The 23,248-nt window shown below is 59.2% G+C and overlaps 1 protein-coding gene across 1 annotated transcript; it reads left to right on the top strand.

The window, feature by feature from the left end:
- Nucleotides 1-11,385: 11,385 nt before the first annotated feature.
- On the top strand, nt 11,386-23,244 carry PRELP (proline and arginine rich end leucine rich repeat protein). Its single transcript, XM_053963810.1, has 3 exons — nt 11,386-11,439; nt 18,077-19,028; nt 21,419-23,244. Exons 2-3 carry the CDS (start codon nt 18,092-18,094, stop codon nt 21,595-21,597), a joined length of 1,116 nt encoding a protein of 371 aa, XP_053819785.1. The 5' UTR covers nt 11,386-11,439; nt 18,077-18,091; the 3' UTR covers nt 21,598-23,244.
- The last annotated feature ends 4 nt before the right edge of the window (nt 23,245-23,248 follow it).

The following is a 23,248-nucleotide window of genomic DNA, read 5'->3' as shown; positions in this document are numbered from 1 at the left end:
CCCAAATCGGGGCTAACCCCACCACGGGGCTCAGCGGCGGGTGGGCTGCGAGCCCCCAGGAAAAACCTCAGGGAAAACCGCTCCTGCTCCCGGGATTTCCTTCATTCCCGACGGAATTTGGGAGCTCCCGCTGCTCCCTGCCGGCGCCGCGGGGAGGGATCGCTTCCCTGCTGATGTGGAAGCCCTGGGTCTGCTCGGCTCCCCAGGTTCTCCTGCCGGGAGGAGGCAGCGGCGGCCGCTCCTCTCTCTCCTCCCTCCCTCCCTCCCTCCCTCCCTCCCTCTCTCTCTCTCCACGCTCCGATATTCCCAGTTTTCCAGCGGGAACGTGCGGCTCCGCGATGATTCGGGCTGCAAGGAACAGCAGCGCAGCCCGCACCGCCTCGTCCCTGCGCCCAGCAGCGAATCCTCCCAATCCCAAAGCGCTTTTCCAACAATTCTCCCGCTTCCAGCGAGTCTGACCTTTTCATTAATAAATCAGCCGCGTTATTGGAGGGATGAATAATTCACCATCACACCCAGCCCCGCGCTGAGCGCCGGCTGTAGAATTTAATTAATCCTCTCACGGAACGCCCCCGAGGGCTGCGGAGGGATGGGGATGGATGAGGATGATCCCGGCGATGCTCCAGGAGCATCCCAGCCCCGCTGATGGCTCCGGGATATTCCAGCAACGCATCCCGGTCATTCCCTCTGGCGAGATTTTTTTTTTTTTTTTTTTTTTCCTCCGGGTGCTTTAAAGGGGGAAAATTCCCCCTGAGGAAATCCCAGCAGGATCCTCTCTCCCGGAGCTTTCCCTCTGGGAAATAACAGCGGCTTTTTGCTTTTCCCGACCTTTTCCAGGCGCGGCTGCTCGATAACGGCAGGTCCTGGGTAAATGTCTCCATCCAGGTGTGTTTAACAGGGAGCCAGGAGCAAACGCCGGCCCCGCTGCTGCGGGAGACCCCCCCAGGTGTCGGATTGGGAATCACCCCCCAAAATCCCGGCAAGATTTTGGGTCCTCCTCCCACTGCCTCTCGGGAGGGGTGGGAAGGGTTTTTCCTTGGTTTTGGACTCCACAAAAGTTTCAGCCCTGGATGGTGCCAGGGATGATCCTGGGGGGGGGGCTCCCCTCACTCCCCGGGGGTGTTTCCCAGCATTTTCCTTGGCTCTGCCCCCCAAATCCGTGAGGAAATCGCTGCCATGCTGGCAGGGAAAGCCGCAGAGGCGCGGGGTTCATTAGCGAGCAGCCTAACGAGGTCTGGTACTAATTACACCCCCCCGGGCCAGGCAGCAGCTGCGCAGTGACGTGGCCGGTGAGAGGGGGCCCCCCCCAGCCGGGGTCAGCACCCATGGGTGTGAGGGGACCCCCCGGGCACCCCAATTGCAGCTCTGCCAGGGCCCTGCAGGATTTGGGGAGCAGCTTCCACGCTCTCCTTGTAGCGGACACCAGGGTGGGGACCCCCAGCCGTGTCCCCACTCTCCCGGCAGGGATGTCCCGTGGGATTTTGGGGTTGTCCCGCGGCCGGGAGAAAGAATCCCGGGATGATTTCGCTTGGAAAACACCTCCGAGATCATTAGGAAGGGATGTGGGGAGGCTTTCGGGGCTGGCGCTGATCCCGCTGATCCAGAGAAAGCTTCTCCCGGTCCCAGCAGCCCCCGGAGCCGCCCCGGTCGCTGCCTCTCCCCCCGAGCGGGGCAGGGAATGTGCTGGAAAATCTCCGCGTTTCCTGCAGCTCCAGAGGCGCGAATGTTGCCCTTGGCCGCGGCTGAAGGGGCTTTTTGTCGGAAAAACGGCTGCGGGAATTATTTGGAATCTCCTTCCAGGTTTCTCCTCCTGACCTCCTTTTCCCAGCTTCTCCCAAACATGATCCCGGGGGATTTGCGGCGCTGGAGCATCACTGGGACAACCCAAAAGCCCAAATCCCTGTGCTTCCAGCTCTCATCCAGCCTTTCCCCACCTTCCCCGGGCTCCCTCCTCGCTCCTTCCCAGCCCTCCCAATTAAACGCTTCCGAGCGAGGCTGTTCAGAAGCTCCACAGCTCCAGAAATCCCAGCAGGTCGCCTCTGAGGAGAACTTTCAAAGGCTTTCTCCACTCTCAGAGCTCTCGGAGCTCCTGGGTGGATGCAGGAACGCGGGGATGGGCACAGGGATAACAAAGGCACGGCACAGTCCAGGTTCTTAGGGAATTCCAGGCCGAGATTCCAGCTCCCAGCCCCTCCTGAGTGGCTGGAGCCCAGGGTGCAGCTCCCAGGGACAGCCAGGACAGGGCTGGATCATGGAAACCTCCCTTGATTGCATCTCTTGCTCCGGCTTCGGCTTCCACAGCTCCAAGAGGAGTTTGATTCCTGCCCCAGGAGGGCTCGGACATGTCCAGCTTTCCCTGCTGGGCTGTATCCATGTTCATTCCCAATCCTGCAGGAAACCATGGAATCCTGGGGGAGTTTCTAGGTGGGTATGGAATTGTTCCTTCTTGGAAATGTCAGGGAAGTTGGGTGGCGAGCATCAGCGATTTTCATTGGAGCTGGATCTGCCGACGTGATCATCCATGATTCCATCCATCCATGATTCCATCCATCCATGATTCCATCCATCCATCCATCCATCCATCCATCCATCCATCCATCCATCATCCATCCATCCATCCATCCATCATCCATCCATCCATCCATCCATCCATCATCATCCATCATCCATCCATCCATCCATCCATCCATCCATGATTCCATCCATCCATCCATCCATCCATCCATCCATCCATCCATCCATCATCCATCCATCCATCCATCCATCATCCATCCATCCATCCATCATCCACACATCCATCCCTCATCCATCCATCCATCATCCATCATCCATCCATCATCCATCCATCATCCATCCATCCATCCATCCATCCATCCATCCATCCATCCATCATCCATCCATCCATCCATCATCCATCATCCATCCATGGATTCCATCCATCCATCCATCATCCATCATCCATCCATCCATCCATCCATCCATCCATCCATCCATCCATCCATCCATCCCATCCCTCCCTCTCCCCCAGCACCCCCTGCCACCCCACAAGGGCAGAGGGGAGCACGGGCGCAGGGAGGGAGGTGAATCCCTGTGGAGATCTTTGGGATATTCCCGCAGGGATCAGGGCACGGCCGAGGGCCCTGGCAGTGTCGGGGCTGCTGGCGAGACACCGCTGGACGGCTCCGCTTTTTTCCAGGCCCGTGTCCCGCTGTGTTCCTTCGATGTGTTTTGATTTCCTATTAAAGCAGCGCTGTCTCATTTCCTCCCAGAACAACACGGCTCTTCCAGGGCATGGATTCCTCCAGCCCCGGCAAAGCCCCAGGGCTGGAACACAACCAGGGGGCACCTGCTGCCTTCTGCCCCCGTCCTTCCCTCTCCCAGCCCCACAGCCCCGCTGGGGGATGCTGGATCCCCTTTCCAGAGGGAGATGGATGCAGATTTCCATCCATCCAGGCTGCTGGTGCCTCCCCTTCCCTTCCAGAACCTTCCTTGTTCCGGGCAGGCTTGGGTGGTTTTTCAAGGAACAGGAACCAGCCCTGCTTTTCCAGCTGCTCCATCCCTCTCACCACTCTGGGGGCTGCGGGAAAGGGTCAGGAGCATCCCCAGGCAGGAGGGATCGGTCCTGGGAGGCCGCGGGAGCAGCTCCCGGAGCATCTGGAAGCGGCGCTGTGGATGCCTCGGGGATGAAAACACTTCCTGCGCCTCCACCTCCACCTGACATTTGGGAACAGCCGAGCGCGGCTCTGGGAGCTTTCCAGATTCCTTTCGCTGGAGCCGTCACGGGGACAGGGAGGGAGGAGGAGGAGCAGGAGGAGGAGGAGGAGGAGGAGGAGGAGGAGGAGGAGGAGGAGGTGTCGGGGCAGCAGCGGCTCTGGGACAGCCTGGACAGGAGCTGGGCCCTGCCGCTGTCCTGGGAACCGGGTGTTCACCCCCAGAGCCGGGTGTTCACCCCCAGAACCGGGTGTTCACCCCCAGAGCCCGGTGTTCACCCCCAGAACCGGGTGTTCACCCCCAGAACCCGGTGTTCACCCCCAGAATGAGGTGTTCACCCCCAGAACCGGGTGTTCACCCCCAGAACCGGGTGTTCACCCCCAGAACGAGGTGTTCACCCCCAGAACCCGGTGTTCACCCCCAGAATCGGGTGTTCACCCCCAGAACCCGGTGTTCACCCCCAGAACCGGGTGTTCACCCCCAGAGCCGGGTGTTCACCCCCAGAGCCCGGTGTTTATCCCCAGAGAGAAGTATTCATCCCTAGAACAGGGTGCTTCCCTTGGGAAGAGAAAAAGAAAGGGAAAACGTGGGATGAGGCAGGTGCAGGTGGCTTTGACACCTTGCCAAGGTTTCCTTGGAGCCTGAGGGCCACCAGAGCGAATTCCCAAGGGATGGGGCTCAGGGATGCAGGGAGCTGGGAAGGGGGATGTGGCTGAGGATCTCCAAGGAAAGGCACCTCAAACTCCTGACCCTGGAATTCCCAGGGATGGGATGAGCAGCACCTGAGGGAAAGCGATGGGAGAGACCAAACACCCTGAGCTGATCCAACTCAGCTCCTTTGTGATGGAAATTTGCACCTTCAGCCAGAAATTCCAGCCAAATTCCAAGCCTGGGGGAAGTGGTGATGACCCAGGGAAGGTCTTCACCCCGGGTTGGAGCATTTTTGGGATTTGGGGACACCTGGGACTGCAGGGAGTGGCTCCAGGTGAGATTTGAGTTTTGCCTGAAGGGTTTCTAGCCAAGCCGGGGGTCGTAGGGCTGGGATTTGCTGTGGAAATCTTTGCGTCTCCACGCGAGGATTTTCAGGGCTCTGAAATCCCGGGAAGATGGAAAGTGCAGGTCCGGAGGTGGCCTGCGGGACCAGCTGTTTACTGGGCTTGGGGAACGAGGGAGGAAATAACACAAAACCCTCCAAGGATGCCGGGCTGGGAGGATCTGCAAATTCCAGAGAGGACAGCGGGGTTAGACAAATCCGCAGGAAGCACAAAGGTCCAGAAGTTGGGAAAATGAGAAGCAAATCCATCTGGAAGGAACCCTGCAACAGCAACAGAGCTGGGAGAGGTGCCCTTTTTTGGGAAGGGGCTCTGTCAGCTCTAATCCCAGCTTTTCCAAGGATTTTGGCAGCTCCTGTGGCTCTGTTTGGGCTGACCTCTGCCCAAACCCACGCTGGCAGGAGCCCCCCGAGCTGACCCCGGTCTCTGGCCGCAGCCTCGCTGTCCCGAGGGTGCCAGCTGGGATTGCAATTCCCGGGATAAAATGTTCCCTCGGCCCTCCCAGCCCAGCCCCGGGGGCACCTCGGGGGTGGGGGGTGGGTCACAGCTCCTGCTCCTGGGTTTTTGTCGCTGTCCTGGGGTGCAGAGGGCTGGGAAATACGGATACAAATCATGGAATTCAACAGCTGCAGCTCCTGGTGGAATCTGGAAGGCGGAACCTGCTCCCCGCTGGGAAAACGCCAATTAATCTGGGGATTTTTGGGATGAGGAGCCTTTCCCTTCCTCCCCTGACCCTTTTCCTGTGCCCCACAAACCCTGCAGGGTCAGGTGCAGGAATTCCCGGAAATGGGAGAGCTGGGGGGATGCTGGGATGCTCCAAGGGGGTACCCGGAGCACCCCCAAGCCTCGGGGCACTGCCAGGGAAGTGTCCCCTGGCCTGGGGTGGCCGAGGGTCACCAGGGACAGCGGGGAAAGATTTCAAGTGGGAAATGGGGAAGGTTTAAGTGGGGTCCCGAAGATTAAAGTTGGACTAATTGGGCCTTAATGGCTCTGCCACAAATTCCTTCTGGGAGCTTCTCCCAGAGCTCCCTTGCTAATTGAACAACCTAATGAAGGGAATTGATTAAAGGCAGCGAAGTCGTTGTGGCTGCCCCGGTGCCTCGTAGGAACCTGGGAATAAAAACTTGGGAATAAAACCTGGGAAGACAGCCTGGGAATGCTGATTCCTCGGGAGCCAAAGTGCTTTGAACGCTGATTTTACCGTGATTAATTGCCCTGGTCCCTGTTTGTCGCCTGTGGGGACAGCCTGGCACCTGCCTGCATGCCCAGGGCTCGGAATCAGAGACAGGCACGGAGCTCAGCGATTCCGTGGCTTTGTGGGAATAAATCCAGTTTTTTTTTTCCTCTAGGAATGCCGCAGTCCGGGGGCTGGGAGCGGGGAGTGATGGATGTCCTGGGAAGGGCAGGATCGGGGATTGAGGAGGCTCCAGCGTCGGCCTTGGCTCCTTTGGATGGGAGCTGGACGGGCAATTAACGGCACTAATTAAACTAATTCAAGTGATTGACACCAAGGGTGTTGAGAAGAGGGGGGAGAGGAGGGTCCGGGCTGCGCAGGGAGAGTGGGAGGAGCGCGGTGACCTCTGCGGAGAGCGGCGATTACTCAGCTCTGGCTGGGCCCGGCTCTGAGTCAGCCGGGAGCCGGGATTAACCCCGGAGCCGGGATGGGCCGGGGGGAGCCGGGATTAACCCCGGAGCCGGGATGGGCCGGGGGGAGCCGGGATTAACCCCGGAGCCGGGATGGGCCGGGGGGAGCCGGGATTAACCCCGGAGCCGGGATGGGCCGGGGGGAGCCGGGATTAACCCCGGAGCCGGGATGGGCCGGGGGGAGCCGGGATTAACCCCGGAGCCGGGATGGGCCGGGGGGAGCCGGGATGTGCGGGGATGGGGGGATGTGGGGATACAGGGAATGTGGGGACACAGGCATCTTGTTCCAGGCTCAGGGATCCTTCTCCAGGCTCAGGGATCCCATTCCAGGCTCAGAGAATCCCATTCCAGGCTCAGAGATCCCATTCCAGGCTCAGAGATCCCATTCCAGTGTCAGGGATTCTTCTTTAGGCTCGGGGATGCTCAGGGATGCATGGGGACGCCAGGGAAGAAGGGATGGATATTTGGGATGGCTGAAGTCTGCACAGAATTCCTCTTCATCCTCCTCCTCCCTGTGGATCCCTGTGTTGGGAAACCCAAAGTGTCACCGAGCTCGAGCTGAATTCCCAAATCCCAGCGCCTCTGGAGCGCTTTGGGGCCGGGCCAGCTTTGCTCCAGCACCTTCCCCAGCCCATTCCCGGCTGGTTTAGGGCTGGAAAGGCGGGCAGGGATCTGTTCCCCCTCCCCAGCGCAGCCGGAGCGGGGCGAGCTCCCCGCGGCCCCATCGCGGCCACGTGAGGCGCGATCCGCGCCTTACATCCCGGAATTCTTTTCCCCTTCGCTCATTCCCAACTCCAGAGCTTTTCCCGGAGCCAAGCGCTTCTCCCGCGCTCCCGGTGACGCCGTCCCGGCCCTCTGGACGCGGCTCCGGCGTGCGGGGGCTGCCCGAGCTCCCCGCGGGGCGGAGGGGCCGCAGGGCTGGGCAGGAGCCGCTCCCGGCTCCCGGCGGAGCCTGGGGGAAGCTGACCGGGATTTTCCAGCCTGGCACCACCGGGAACGCCCGGCAGAGCCCCGGGAAGGGCGGCACGGCCCCTTCCCACCGCATCCTGCGGGAATGGCGCCATCCCGAACTGCCAGACATCCTTTTTGGGGGGATCCCTGCGCCCCTCTTATCCCTGCCCTGCCTTCCCTTCCCGTGGGCTTGGAAATTTTTGCTTTCAAACTCCCCAGATTTGAAATTTTCAAGGTTTTCCTTCTGTTTTTTATTTTTTTCTCCTCTTTCCCTTTCTGAAATTCAACTTTTTTAGCTCTCCAAAGGGAATTTTGTAGATCTGGCCCTCAGAAAGATCCAGAGATCCCCTGGGTTTGTGGCACTCAGTGGAGGCTCGGCTTGGGACAGGGATAACACCAGGAATCATCTCCCTGGGGCCAAATCAACATTTTAAAGCCAATATTCCTGAGAAACCCAGGCTGGGATGTGGGGAAGGTGAGCCTGGTTTGGGGACAGCCCTTTGCTCCGGAAAATTCCCTTTCCTGAATCTCCTGGGGCTGGGATTGAGAGCTCCTGACAATTCCAGGACTGGGATCCACAACTCTTGGGGTGCTATGGTGACCCCAGGACTGGAATTGGCAAATCCTGGTGTGTCCGGGACTGGGATTGCCAATTCCTGGTGTTTCCAGGACTGGGATTGACAATTCCTGGTATCTCCAGAATTGGGACCGGCAGTTCCTGATGTCCTGTGGTGTCCCCAAGGCTGGAATTGGCAATTCCTGGTGTCCTGTGGTGTTCCCAGTAGTTTGTCCAGGCAGGAAATCCATGAAAATCAGTTCCTGGGGAAGGGATTGCCACACCTGACAGGAGCCACTGGCACCGTGGTCCATGAGGGGTTTGGGATGGATGGAGGTGGATGGAGAGGATGGAGAGGATGGAGATGGATGGAGAGGATGGAGATGGATGGAGAGGATGGAGATGGAGAGGATGAGGGCTCTCCCTGTTTCCCAGTTGGAATGGTGGAGTCCCAGGTTATGATGGGAATTCCCTGCTCCCACTTCAACTCTAAGCTTGGGATGGGCAGAGTGACCATGGAGTGGCTGGAGTGACCATGGAGTGGTCAGAGCAACCACAAAATGACCAGAGTGACCAGAACAGGGCCAGAATGACCAGGGAATGGTCACAGTGACCAGGGAATGGACAGAGTGACCATGGGATGGCTAAAATGACCAGAGAATGTCCAGAGTGACCAGGACATGGTCAGAATGACCAGGGAATGTCCAGAGTGGCCATGGAATGGCTAAAATGACCAGAACATGACCAGAGTGACCAGAACATGGCCAGAATGACCAGGGAATGGTCACAGTGACCATGGAATGTCCAGAGTGACCATGGAATGGCTAAAATGACCATGGAATGTCCAGAGTGACCAGAGAATGGTCACAGTGACCAGGGAATGGACAGAGTCACAAGGGGATGGCTGAAATGACCAGAGAATGTCCAGAGTGACCATGGAATGTCCAGAGTGACCATGGAATGGCTAAAATGACCAGAACATGGCCAGAGTGACCAGAGGATGGCTGAAATGACCAGACAATGTCCAGAGTGAGCAGAACATGGCCGGACTGACCAGTGCTCCGGCCTCCCCGTTCCTGGTGGGACACACTGGGATCCACCAGGACCCAAATTCCTCCGTGTCTCCCAATTCCCACCTCTGTCCCTCGTGCTGTCCTTGGTCCCCCCAGCCGTTCCCACTGTCCTGGCCCCTGTCCCCCTCCATTCCCACACTCTGGACATTCCCTCTCCCAACTCTGCCAGACCCAAGAGGGGTTTGGCTCCAAATCCCTGTGGGACAAACCAGGAAAAGGGGATCAACCACCAGCATGGCTGAAAATCCACATCAGGGCCACCAGAACTGCGATGTCCCCGAGGTTGGGGACACACAGCCCCCCCTTTCCCTGCAAGAGCAGGGCTGGGTTTTGCTCCAGACATGGAAAAAACGATGCCCGGAGCCACGTCCTAGGTTTGAAAAATGTCAAAGGGCGCCTTTGAAGGTGGATCCGAAACTTGGCCACGGCGGGGAAAGAATTCCTGCAGGGAGAAAATTCAACAAACAAAGTCCCCTAGCTGAGAGCAGCGCTCGCCGTCACCACCAGAGGCGCTGGGAGGGGTCGCTGCCTCAAATTTGGAGCTTTCCTGGGGTGGGAGCGGCTCCAGAGGTCGGGCAGAGCATGGAGAAGGTCTGGGATGTGACACCTTTCCATCCTGGCATCGCTTCAGTGCCAGGAACTGCCCCGTTTGGTGCCTCAGTTTCTCCCTTTCCATGCCCGGCTGAGCAGCTGTAAATTAGCAGGGAAAAAAAAAAAAAAATCCATGGAACATGTCCCCATGGATTTGGGGGTTTTTTGGACTGGTTTTGAAAGGAATTCGCATCAAATTCCAGCAGCATCTCCTTCCAAACAGCATCTCCTTTCCCTATTGATCCTGGTCCTTTTCCAGCTGGCAAACTCCAGTCTCCATCCCGACTTTTTGTTTAAACAGCCTGGAATTCCTCCGTGGGTCCTCTCGATGGCTTTTCCTGCCTCCCACTCCATCTACCTGCTGGATTTCTGGCTTGGGATCATCCTGCTCCAGGCCCTCAGCAAGGGGCCATCCCCCGGTTTTGGGGTGAAAGGCGGAGTGTTGGGAATAAATACATTTAAGGCAAAACGGGGCAGTGCAGAGAGGGGGAATTTTGGGAAAATCTCCGGTTTTGGCTGCCAGACACTGCCAGCTCGGTGTGGAAGTGCAGGAGCAGCCCCTCCTGGGTGGCTGCCAGCCCCTGGCACGGTCGGGATTGGGATTTCGAGGAGCCAGAGCAGCTCGGGTTTCACGGTCCTGCTGTAGATGGAGAGAGGGGGATGGTGGGGAGGGAGGGAGGAGACCCCTGGACCCCAAATCCCAGGGATTCTGGGATTGGGATGGATGTGGGAGGGGGATTCCCGGGGCTGGGGGGCTGTTGTACCCCCCTGGATCCCACATCCCAGGAATTCCGGGATCGAGATGGATGTGGGATGGCAATTCCCGGGGCTGGGGGGCTCCTGTGCCCCCCTTGATCTCACATCCCAAGAACTCTGGGAAAGGGATGGATGTGGGATGGCAATTCCCAGGGCTGGGGGGCTCCTGTGCCCCCCTTGATCCCACATCCCAAGAACTCTGGGAAATGGATGGATGTGGGATGGCAATTCCCAGGGCTGGGGGGCTGCTGTGTCCCCCCCGGGATCCCTCAGAGCTCTGAACACGCAACAGGTCCCGGGTTCCTCTGAGCCCCTCGTGGACAAAAATGTCCCTTTCGGAGCAGAAATGTCCCCCCTGAGCCCTCCTGGCCGTGTCCCCTCTGTGCACTGCTGTTTTCCAGCCAGGAAAACCCAGGGACGCAGCTCGTGCCACCACTGTGTCACCCCCACCCTGTCTTTCACGAAGTGCCACCGGCATTTCAACCAAAGCTCATCCCCAGCTGGCAGCAAACCAAGCCCTGCACCCCAATTTCCAGGTTCCATCTGCCCTGAGGAAATCGGGATGTGGGGACAGCCGGGAGTCCCTGCGGGTGGCGACAGGGGACACCCACCCAGCGCGACTCCAGCCCGCTCCTGGGAAAGCGGAGCCGGCGGCGAGGGCAGGGCTTATTCCGTGATTAATTAGCTTTGTTTTGAAACAAGGAGCTGCCTCCGCAGCAGCAGCAGCAGCAGCAGGAGGAGGAAGAGGAGGAGGAGGAGGAGGAGGAATTGTTGCCGAGCGCCAGAGCCGCGTGTGCGCCGAGCCCGCCGCGCTCGGCTGCCAGAGAAAGACGTGATTGTTGTCACCGTGCCTCGCTCCCAGCCCTCCCAGTGCTCCCAGCCCTCCCAGCCCTCCGCCCCCCGCGCTCCCACCGCTCCCAGCCACAAAACCCCCGCGCCCCGGCCGGGCTCGCTCGTGGCGGAGCGGAGAGGAGGAGGAGGAGGTGGAGGAGGAGGAGGAGGTGGTGGTGGAGGAGGAGGAGGAGGAGGAGGAGGGAGAGAGAAGCCAGAGAGAAACTTGTCTTGGGGATTAATAGGAGGCAGGAGGAGGGAGAGGTGCACACAGGTAAGCTCTGGGCAGGTGTTTCCCCCCCAGGCTCTTCTCACCCTGCCTGAGCTCCCACCCGCGACGCCACGATGCTCCTGCCCTCTCCGGCCTCCCTTCCATCCCCAAAAACATCTGCTCTTCCTCCTTTTCCCCCCTCTCCTCTTGGTTCTTCTGTCCTGCAGCGCTCTGGAGTCTTTGTTCTTTCTCTGCTTCGGTTCCAGGAGTTTCTCTCGCCGTGGGGTGGAGGGGGGGGGGCGGTTTGGGGGTTGTGGGGTCACAGGGAAGCCCGGGGGGTGTGACAGCGCTGCGCCCACTGCCAGGCGCTTTTTGGGGGACGTGAAGTGCCCTTTGTGTGTCCCCCACACCCCAAAGCCCAGCACGTTGGGCTCTGCAGCCAAACCGGGGGCCGGAACTGGGGGAGCCGGGGGGGCTGCACAGCCCCGGCCATGCCCAGGACAATCCCTGCCTTGGGAAGCAGGAGGGAAAACAAGCGAGGAAAGGGAGAGGCCGAGAGGAGGAGGGACCCCTCCGGAGCCAGGAATGCCACCAGGAGCCTCCGGGGACATCGGGGCACCTTGTCCTGCCTGCGGCAGGGGCTGAGCAGCCGGGCGGGGCTTGGGGGGAGGCTCTGGGGGGCTGCTCCCACCTCCCCGTGCCGGAGTGGGAACGGGGAGTGTCGGAAGGGACCAGAGCGGGGTGGGAGCGAACAGCCCGACAGCTCCAGGGCCGCTTCCAACCCGCTGCTTTTCTGCCCGAAATGTAGGTGGTAAAGCCCTTCTTTCCTGCCTGGATCGCACCGAGCATTCCCAGGGCATGTAATCCCACTTTTCCTGCCCGGAGCCAGCTCAGCTCCAGGTGGGAGGGGAGGTGCAGCCCCCTCCCCGCGGGGGTCCCGTTTGGAGCCGGCTCTTTGTCCCCACGGGAAGAGCAAGCGGGAAATGATGTTCGCCGAAATCCTGGGAAAAAAAGGGTTTTGTTACTGGGAAGAGGCTCATCCCAAACCTGTCCTTGCCCGCCGGCTGGAGAGGTTTAGGGAAAAGCAGCTCCAAAGCAAAACATGGGAATGCATCCCGCTGGCGCGCGGCTCGTGAGGGCTTGGAAACTTCCCTGGGATCCTCCAATCCTGGGATCCTGGCATCACGGGATCCTCCAATCCTGGCATCATGGGATCCTGGCATCACAGGATCCTCCAATCCTGGCATCATGGGATTCTGGCATCATGGGATCCTGGGCTCATCCAATCCTGCGATCATGGGATCCTGGGATCCTGCAACCCTGTCATCCTGCAATCCCGGGGTCGTGGGATTCTGGGATCCTGTGATCACGGGATTCTGGGATCCCGCGATCCCGGCCCTGCCTTGTGTGGCGGCCAGGGCATCCCAGAGCCGCCTCCCGGGCAGCGCAGCGCCCTTTCCTGGGACAGCCAGAATGCGGGAATTCTCTCCCTGCTCCCCGGGGAATGAGGGATCAGCGCTTCCAGCCCGGGAAGAGATCAAAGCGCAGCCGTGGGAGGTTTTCCCTGCCCTTGGAAGAGGCTGGAGAGGAGGGAATGAGGCGTCGGAGCCGTTTCCCAGCCTGAGGGAGAAGCGGAGCGGGGCGAGGCGGCTGCTTGGGGGGGCGAGCGGGGCGTGTGTGGGGTCCGGGCCGGCGGCGCTTTGGCAGCCAGGATCCGCTTTTGTCCCTGTCCAGCCATTCCCACTGCGTGTGGCAGCGGGATCCGAGCCGGGAGCGGCGCTGGGAAGGGTCGGGACACGCAGGGAGGGAGGAATTGCTGAGACCGAGGGAACAGCGGGAAGGTGCTCCCGGCCAGGGCCGCCTTCCCACGGGCACTGCCGCGGGAGGAGGGAGCAGAGGACGGGATGAGCCTTTGGGAAGGATCCCAGGGACTGTGGGGACCCAGGAGCAGAGGACGGGATGAGACTTTGGGAAGGATCCCGGGGGCTGTGGGGACCCGGGAGCAGAGGACGGGATGAGCCTTTGGGAAGGATCCCGGGGACTGTGGGGACCCAGGAGCAGAGGACGGGATGAGCCTTTGGGAAGGATCCCGGGGACTGTGGGGACCCGGGAGCAGAGGACGGGATGAGCCTTTGGGAAGGATCCCGGGGATTCTGGGGACCCTCCTGGCAGGAGCCCTGCGCTGTTGTCGCCTGGCTGAGCCCTGGCGGGTGTCACCGGTCCCTGCATGGACACAGCGCCATCCCAGCGGGAATGCGGCAGGAACCCAGTCCCAGCTCCAGCCCGGCTCCGCTGGGAAAGGGCTGGGAAAGGGCGAGAACCGCGGGGTTGTTGCGTCAGGGCTGCGCTTCCCAAGGGACCCCGGCGACGCCTGGGTGACAGCCTGGCTGCCCTCCCCCTTTTCCACGATTCCCAGCGCTCCGGAGCTGCCGGATGACGAGCTCCGTGTTGGGTCAGGCTCTCGCAGAGACACGAGCGGTGTTGGACGCGAGGGAAGCCAAGGAAGGAGCTTTGCCCGATCCTTGTGGTTATTTTTATCTTGCTCTCCTTGTTCTGCTCCGACATTCCCGTTCCCAGGCTGGAAGGGGGCTTTTCCCCCACCAGGGATGATGGGAATTGCGGGAATGTGCGAGACGAGCTAACAACGAGCTGGAAAGGGGCCCTGCTCCAGCCATCCAGGCTTTTCCTGCCTCTCCCAGAGTTAAAATTCCCTTTATCCCTCTGCGGGAGAGGGATCTTGGACAAATACCCGGATCCAGCTGCTCCCTCTCCCCTCACCGCTGCAGGAGGCACCGGAGGGACAACGAGGGGACTTCGCCGGTGACAAATCCCCCGCGGTGACCTTTGCACGGCTCCCTCTCGCCCCGGGGTGGCGGCTTCTCCCTGCCCTTGGCGCCCATCCCGGGGCTGGCAGCCAGCGCCGCTGCGAGCTGGGGGTTACTGGGATGCAGGGAAGAGAAACTATGTGCAAAGCAAACCCCAGTGGCATTCGGGGCTGGAATTTCCAGCTGTTGCACCAATTTTTTTCTTTTTTTTTTTTCGTCCATTGTAGCTGGGATGGCTGAGGAAGCAGCTGCCTCCTTCTGGGAAAAGCCCCAGGATCTGTTGGGTGCCTTGGCCTTGCAGCCAGGCCGAGCTCAGCGGCTGGGGAGGTGTCAGGATTGGTTTTATCCATGAATTGAGCCTTTTTTCCACGCCAGGCCGTCGGTTTCCTGAATTCCTCTGTTGCTCCATGACTTAACTTCGTTCCAGTGGCACGGATTCCTTGTGGGCAGCTGGAATCGGAGCTGCCCCGTCCGTCGGGGAGGGGAGGCTGGCAGGGCAGGGGCTCCGGTGGGATCAGGGGGTGGGATTTGGGAATTCTGCTCCTGGCACTCATGCCGGTAAATCCAACTGGATGGAGAACAGACTTCCAGCTTTTCCAGGTCCTGGGAGAGCTGGCTTGGAACCTTCCAGCGATTGTGATGTTGCGGTGGCCCCAGGCTCGTTGCATCCCTGTTTTTTTTGGGAATGTCACTGCTTTGCTGCAGTTTGCTTGGGAGTGGGTCCTGCTTTCCCGAGGCAGGCTGGTGCCTGGCACGGGGGAAGGGTGGTGCCAGTGTCACAGGGCTGGGACAGTCCCCGCGGGGACGTGGGGGGATAAAAGGGGCAGCATCAGCCTCCCGCCACTGTTCTGTCTGTGCTGACAGAATCCCACAGGATGTTGTCACCCTCCAGCCGGGATTCCTGGCTCGGGTGGCTGTTCCCTCTCTCTGGGTCCCCAAACATCTGGGGTGTCAAATCCTCGTGTGGAGGGCACGGGGGGCAGGCTCAGCGGGGTGACAGCGCTGCCCTGTCCCCCACCCTGCTGGGACATTGCTGGGTGGGCTCAGTGGATCCAACACCTGGATCCCAGCGTGTCCTGGCTGGAATATTGTGTCCTGGATGGAAGATCACCTCCCAGCTGGAAGATCACCTCCCAGCTGCTCCCTCCCCTCTGCACCGGGCCAAGCGCAGACCTCAGCCCCCGCCGCTCCCTCGGGCGTTTGTGGGGTTTAAAATCCAGGATTTAGAGCAGAGGAAAAACCCCATGGAAAGCTCTGGGACCCCATGGAAAGCTCTGGGACAACACGGAGAGAGATCCATGTGCTGTGGCCAGGGAAGGAGCAGGATGCTGATGGAATGGGAAGGGCACTGCACAAACAGCAGATTCCTGTCACGGATTTTCCCATTTTCCAGACACTGAACACGGAATGCGGGGACGGGATCACATCCATCCCCAACCAGGACCTGCTGCAGCTCTGCTGGGCTCAGGATCCGGCAGCTCTGGGCTCTGCTGGCTCCTTCCCTGCTCCTCCCTTCCCCCAGCGAGATGCCAGAGCCCTGATGGAAAGCAGCCGGCTCGGGAGGCGCGCGGGGTTAACCAGAGCCAGATGGGAGCCGGGAGGAACAGGCTGGGCCTGCAGGAGGGGCGAAAACAGGATCTTTTCCTGGAGAAAGTCAACTCCTTGGAGCCCCAGGAAAGCGTGGGATCGCTCCAGAGGGAGTTGGGGCTGGAAGAGGTGGCCCTGGAAGAGGGTGACCCACCCAGGGTGGGATGCAGATCCTGCTGGAAAGCAGCAGGGGGTTGGTGTGGCCGGTTCCCGGGTTGGGAGGGGGCTTTTTCCCCTCCAGGGATGATGGAAACTGGGGATTCCAGGCGTGAGGAGAGCTGGCAATGGGCTGGAAAGGGAGGATGGGCACTCCTCCCTTTGGTAGGGATTCCCCAGAGTGGGAATCCCACTCTGCTGTGCTGGATGGGACAGTTGGAAGTGCCGGATTTCTCCCCAGAATTGGCACCAGCCGCTCCAGCACCTCCAAAGGCTTTTCCCATCTCAGCAGCACTTTCCCTTCCATTTCCCTTCCTCCTCTGGTTTCCCTCATTTTCCCCTCTCTCCACTGTCTCCGAGCTCCTTCCCGCCCTCCCTCTGCCTCGCTCTGATCCTGCCGGGGCGATGAATCCCACTGGGAAAAGCCTGGTGAGCCCCCAGGGTCCGTGCCCAGGAATCCCACCCTGATCCCAGCCTGCTCCAGCTGGGGAATGTGGAACCATCCAAACTCCAAACCCCACCTGCACGGAGCTCCTCTGCTGCATCCCTCCATCCTCCGAGGCAGCAGCTGGAGAATTCCCAGAAAATCCGGCAAGGATGACCAAGGAGCTGCTGTTCCAGGCAGCAGCAGGGAGGGGACAAGGTGATAAGGAGCCAGGGAAGAGGGAGAGGTGACAAGAGACGATGTCCAGGAGAAACTTTCTGCCTTGGAGCACACAAACCTCGCCTGATCCCTCCCAGTCTCCCGCTGTGACTCTTCCCAAATAATGACGGAGCCGGAGGGGCTGGATGGGTTCTCTGGGCAGCACAGGGAGCTGTAGATCCAAACCCCTGTGTTGTTCCCACTTTGGGAATGCCCTTTCCATCCCAGGGCCTGGCAGAGGGGCTGTTCCTCATCCCAGAGCCATCCCAGAGCCATCCGTCCCTCCTGCCCTGTTCACCGCTGCCGCATTCCCGGCACTTTTCCACCGCCAGTTTCCTGTGGAATCGTTGATTTGCTGTCCCGAGTGCCAAGGGAAGCCCAGCCCATCCAGGTGCCTGAAGGGCTGGGCCATCCTTCGGGAAGAGGGGATGGAAGTGGCCTCTGGGGAGGGCCCAGGCGCTGCAGGGTGGAAAAATTAAATAAAAACCCAAACTAAAAAAAAAAAACAAAAAACACCACCAACAACAACATTCCCCATGGATAATGGTGTGGCAGGGAGAGGAATTCCATGGATAGTGGTGAATGAGAGAGGAATTCCATGGATAACAGTGAGCCAGAGGAATTCCATGGATAATGGTGAGGCAGGGAGAGCAATTCCATGGATAACGGTGACCCAGAGGGATCATATGGATAATCATAAATGAGAAAGGAAATCCATGGATAATGGTGAGGCAGGGAGAGGGATCCCATGGATAACGGTGACCCAGAGGGATCATATGGATAATCATAAATGAGAAAGGAAATCCATGGATAATGGTGAGGCAGGGAGAGGGATCCCATGGATAACGGTGACCCAGAGGGATCCCATGGATAATGGTGAGCTAGAGACATCCCATGGATAATGATGAACGAGAGAGGAATTCCACGGGTAATGGTGAATGAGAGGGATCCCATGGATAATGGTGGGGCAGGGAGAAGAATCTCAGGGGCAATGATGAGCAGAGGAATTCCATGGATAGTGGTGAGCCAGGGAGAGGAATTCCATGGATAGTGATGAGCCAGGGAGAGGAATTCCACGGATGATGGTGAATGAGAGGGATCCCATGGATAACGGTGGGGCAGGGAGAAGAATCTCAGGGATAATGATGAGCAGAGGAATTCCATGGATAGCAGTGAGCCAGGGAGAGGAATTCCATGGATAGCGGTGAGCCAGGGAGAGGAATTCCATGGATAGCAGTGAGCCAGGGAGAGGAATTCCATGGATAGCGGTGAGCCAGGGAGAGGAATTCCATGGATAATGGTGAGCCAGGGATAAAGACCTCAGCGACTCCCGCTCTGGGGAGGGGCTGGATTGGAAGATGACCTCCAGCAGGAAGGGGAGAGGAAGGCAGGCGGCAGAGACGAGGGACAAACCCCTGCGTGCCAGCGGTGGGGAGGTGACAATTCCTCAACCGGCCGCTTCCCAACCCCTCTCCCCGTGTCCCTGCAGGAAAACACCCGGACCATGAAGGCGGCCCTCGCGTTCCTTCTCCCACTGGTGCTCGCGCTGGTGCCGGCGGGCAGCGGGCAGCGGCGGAAACCCCCCCGCAGGCCCACGCGGCCGCCCGCGCCCTTCGAGGAGCCGGCGGAGCCCACGGAGCTGCCCCCTCCCCTCCCTCCGGGCCCGCCGTCTGTCTTCCCCGACTGCCCGCGGGAATGCTACTGCCCGCCCGACTTCCCGTCGGCGCTGTACTGCGACAGCCGCAACCTGCGCACGGTGCCGGTGATCCCGCCGCGCATCCACTACCTGTACCTGCAGAACAACTTCATCGCCGACCTGCCCGAGGAGTCCTTCCGCAACGCCACCGGCCTCAAATGGGTCAACCTGGACAACAACCGCATCCGCAAGGTGGACAGGAAGGTGCTGGAAAAGCTGGAAAACCTCATCTTCCTCTACATGGAGAGGAACCAGCTGAAGGAGGTGCCCGCCTTCCTGCCGCCCAACCTGGAGCAGCTGCGGCTCAGCAGGAACCAGATCTCCAAGATCCCCGCCGGCGTCTTCAACAAGCTGGAGAACCTGGTGCTGCTGGACCTGCACCACAACAAGCTGAGCGACGGCGTCTTCAACAAGAACACCTTCAAGGGGCTCAAGAACCTCATGCAGCTCAACCTGGCCCACAACATCCTGAGGAAGATGCCCCCCGGCGTGCCCAGCGCCATCCACCAGCTCTTCCTGGACAGGAACAACATTGAGGACATCCCCAGCGATTATTTCAAGGAGTTTCCCAACCTGGCTTTCATCCGGCTCAACTACAACCAGATCTCGGACAAGGGGCTGCCCAAAAATTCCTTCAACCTCACCAACCTGCTGGTGCTGCACCTGGCCCACAACAAGCTCACCAACGTGCCCTTCATCAGCCCCAAGCTGGAGCACCTCTACCTGAACAACAACTCCATCGAGAGTGAGTCCCACGTGGGTTGGCTGGGGGATGCGGGGAGGTTTTTTGGGGAGAAGAACCTTGGAAAGGTCGTTTCACACCCGGTGGGATGCGATGCCTTCCAAGGGGGAAGCGGTGGTGGGATGAGGTGGGAGCTGCAAGGGTGGAGGGAGGATCTGGGTGGAAGGGGAGGAGCAGAGTGAAATCCCCCCCCGGTGCTGCAGGACTTTTCCCAGCTGTCTTCTTTGGGGCCACCTGTCCTTGGAAGGGCTCTTTCCCCGGCAGAAATCGGGATATTGCAACGAGGAGAGCCTGGGCGCATATTTTGGGAACAGATGCCAAACACAAGGCTGGGGATGGTGAGGAAACATCCCAGAGTGGGGAAGGAACGGGGAGAACAAGGCTGCCGTGGAGGCAGAGCAGCCAGGGCTGTCTCACACCATTCCAGGGAAATCCAGCTGCAATTCCATGGGACAGGAGCCTGGGATGTGTGGAAACAGAGCGAGCACAGAGGGGGAGACAGAATCCCACTGCATTCCCATTCAGCCTTCCAGCGCCTAAAGGGGCTCCAGGAGAGCTGGAGACAGACTTGGGATGAGGGATGGAGGAACGGGACACAGGGAATGGCTTCCCACCTCCAGAGGGCAGGGATGAGTGGGATATTGGGAAGGAATTCTTCTCTGGAAGAGAAGTGAGGGGCTGGGATGGAATTCCTGGAGAAGCTGTGGCTTCCCCATCCTTGGAAGTGTCCAAGGCCGGGCTGGAGGGGGCTTGGAGCAACCTGGGACAGTGGAAAGTGTCTCTGGGTGATCTTTATGGTCCCTTCCAACCCAAACCATTCCAGGATTCCTGGTCTCCCTGGATGTCTCCTCTGTTGGAGCTCCTGCTGTGACCACAACTGCCTCCAACACTCCTTAATCTGAATTTTAATCAAACACCACCAAATCTGAGCCGGGAGGGACCTTGGGGTGCAGGTGGTGACCCCTGCTGGCTTCCCACACCCCCCAATATCCGAGTGCTGCTGGGGTTTTCCATGGAGAGGAATCCCGTGCACGCCCTGACCCAGCTTTTCCTCACCTGTTTTCCCCGGTTTTTAGAAGGTTCCCATCCCTGGAGCTGGGTGCTGACATCAGAATCCCGGGGTTTATTTTCCATAACGCGTGCCCCAGCTGGGCAGGGACACGTGGAATTCCAAGGCGAGCAAAGAGCCGGGCGCTGACGTTACCTCCGGCATGACAGGGCTGGAGCAGGATTCCTTGATGTTTTTTTGGGAAGCTCAGGGCCAGCTCGGCAGGTTCCGGGAGCGGGATGATCCCTTTTCTCTCCGGAATGCCACCGCATCCCTCGCTGCGCTCCGCAGGAACGTGACCTACTTCGCTCCTGATCAAAAGCCAGATTTTCCCTCTTGCTGGGGCTTTGAGCAGCCTGGGATTGTCCCTTTCGGTGGCAAACCAACCCCAATTTGGGGTTCAATTACAGGGGGGGATTAAAAAATCCCTGTCCACGTTCCCTTTTCCCTAAACCACACCCCGCTCTTCCTCCTGCCCACATTCCCCTTTCCCTGACCCACATCCTGTTCTTCCTCCTCTCCACATTCCCTTTTCCCTATACCACATCCCGCTCTTCCTCCTGCCCACATTCCTCTTTTCCTAACATGAATCCTGTTGTTCCTCCTGTCCATATTCCCCTTTCCCTAACCCACATCCCGCTCTTCCTCCTTTCTACATTCCCCTTTCCCTGACCCACACCCGGCTGTCCATGTTCCCTTTTCCCTAATCTGCATCCCACTCTTCCTCCTCTCCACATTCCTCTTTCCCTAACCCACACCCCATTCTTCCTCCTTTCCGCACTCCCCCTTCCCTGACCCACACCCGGCTGCCCACATTCCCTTTTCCCTAACCCACATCCCACTCTTCCTCCTCTCCACATTCCCTTTTCCCTGACCTGAATCCCACTCTTCCTCCTCTCCACATTCCCTTTTCCCTGACCTGAATCCCACTCTTCCTCCTCTCCACATTCCCTTTTCCCTAACCTGAATCCCACTCTTCCTCCTCTCCACATTCCCTTTTCCCTAACCTGAATCCCACTCTTCCTCCTCTCCACATTCCCTTTTCCCTGACCTGAATCCCACTCTTCCTCCTCTCCACATTCCCTTTTCCCTAACCCACATCCCACTCTTCCTCCTCTCCACATTCCCTTTTCCCTAACCTGAATCCCACTCTTCCTCCTCTCTACATTCCCCTTTCCCTGACCTGAATCCCACTCTTCCTCCTCTCCACATTCCCTTTCCCTAACCCACACCCGGCTCTTCCTCCTCTCCACATTCCCTTTTCCCTAACCCACATCCCACTCTTCCTCCTCTCCACATTCCCTTTTCCCTGACCCTCTCCCCGCTGTTCCTCCTGCTCCCGCAGAAATCAACGGCACGCAGATCTGCCCCACCTCGCTGGTGTCCATCCAGGATTTCTCGCCCTCCGACCTGGACAGCGTCCCCCGGCTCCGCTACCTGCGGCTGGACGGGAACCTCCTGAAGCCGCCCATCCCTCTGGACCTGATGCTGTGTTTCCGCCTGCTGCAGTCCGTGGTGTTTTAGCCCTGCCCCGCCTCTCCCAGGCCCGGCTTTGCTCGGACGTTTCACCCCCGACACGTGGGACCCTCTCTCCTCCCTCTGCCCCTGCTCACTCCCCGCCTCCATCCTCCTCCTCTCCCCCGTCCGCCCCTTTTCCTGCCCTGCAGGGACGCTGGTGGCTCCCTGGGGACCGCTCGGTGCAGGAGAGCGCCGTGTCCCGCCTGCCACCGCAGGTCACAGCTCCCTGTCCTTGTCCCCCAGGCCCAGCCCGGAGCCGGCTCCGTCTCTCCCTCGGGAGTTGGGGCCGGTCCGGGTGGAGCTGCTGGGCTCGGGCGTGTCCCTGCTCCTGGGGAGCCATTCCCGCTGGATTTTGGAGCGGGGATGGAGTTGAGAGCGGTGGGATCTGTGGAAGGGGAGGGAGGATGGACAATCAGGCCATCCCAGGGGATGGGGACACTCCTGTCACCCTTCTGGAGAGCTTTGGCTCCACATTTCTCTGCAGGAGGAGGATCCAAATCCCTCCTGGAGCTGTGGATCTGCTGGGATGGAGCAGGGAGGGGCACACCTTCCACACCTCCTGGGCAAGAGCAGACCCTGCCCGGCTTCAAATGCCCCATCCCAGCACCGATCCATGGGGCCACAGCCCCATCCCAAAATCCTGCATCCTTCCCTGTAAAATGTGGGATCGAGGGCCACAGCCATGGGGTGACAGCCCCATCCCAAAATCCTGCAAAATTCCCTGTAAAATCTGAGGATGCAGGGACACGTCTATGGGGTGACAGCCCCTTCCCAAGATCCTGCACCCACATCCATGGGGCCACAGCCCCATCCCAAATCCCTGCATCATTCCCTGTAAAATCTGAGGATGCAGGGCCACATCTGTGGGGCCACAGCCCCATCCCAAAATCCTGCACCCTTCCCTCCGAGATCTGAGGATTCAGGGCCACATCCATGGCTCAGTTTCTCTCCGGAGCCAATGACACATGGCTGAATTTTGCCTTTTTTTTTTTTATTAGAAATGAAAGGAAGGGAGAAGAAAAGGGAAGAATCATCCTTTGGAAGGGCTATTTTTATCCCTGCTCTTCCCCATCCTCACATGTATCGCTTCCCCACCCCCCTTAGCTGTACCTGCATTTATAGGGTGTCCGGGTTTAGGGGGGATTATTCTCTTCTTTTCTTCCTGAGTCTCAGGATTTGGATTTAAAGGCCGAGCATTAGAGAGGAAAAAAAAAAAAAAAATCAAAATCCAACTGCAACGAGCATTAAATAAACCAAAGAAAGCTCCTTTGTGTCCAGCCAGCAGAGCTGACCCTTCCCGGGATGGCCACGGACGGGCACCGTGTCCTAATCCCTGCGGCTGGCACAGGGATGCTCCCCTTTCTCCATTAATTAAAACCTCGTGCTAATTAAGGAGGGGTTTTTCCTGATGATCAAATCTCCCTTCCAGCTCTCCCTGCAGTTGGGTGGGACAGGTTTCAGCCCTAAACCCGGACGGAGCCCCCTGGATTTATATATATTTATATCTGATGTGTATATAGACTGGTAGAATGTACAGATGTTCCTAACGCCACGTGTACCTCCCGACCCGGCAACTTTATGGGATTTTCACTCCCACTCCCCGCAGCAGTGGAAATAAAATCATTCACAAGGGACCCTGAGCCTCTCCCTGATCCAT

This window comes from Vidua chalybeata, chromosome 24 (assembly GCF_026979565.1).
Source record: "Vidua chalybeata isolate OUT-0048 chromosome 24, bVidCha1 merged haplotype, whole genome shotgun sequence".
NCBI lineage: Eukaryota > Metazoa > Chordata > Aves > Passeriformes > Viduidae > Vidua > Vidua chalybeata.
This window is presented reverse-complemented; position numbering and strand designations above follow the sequence as displayed.

Excerpts from the sequence above, each read along its gene's own strand:
- PRELP (XM_053963810.1), top strand. The coding sequence starts at position 18,092 with ATGAAGGCGGCCCTCGCGTTCCTTCTCCCACTGGTGCTCGCGCTGGTG. Across the intron at positions 19,029-21,418 it reads GAACAACAACTCCATCGAGA|AAATCAACGGCACGCAGATC; the intron begins GTGAGTCCCACG and ends CTGCTCCCGCAG.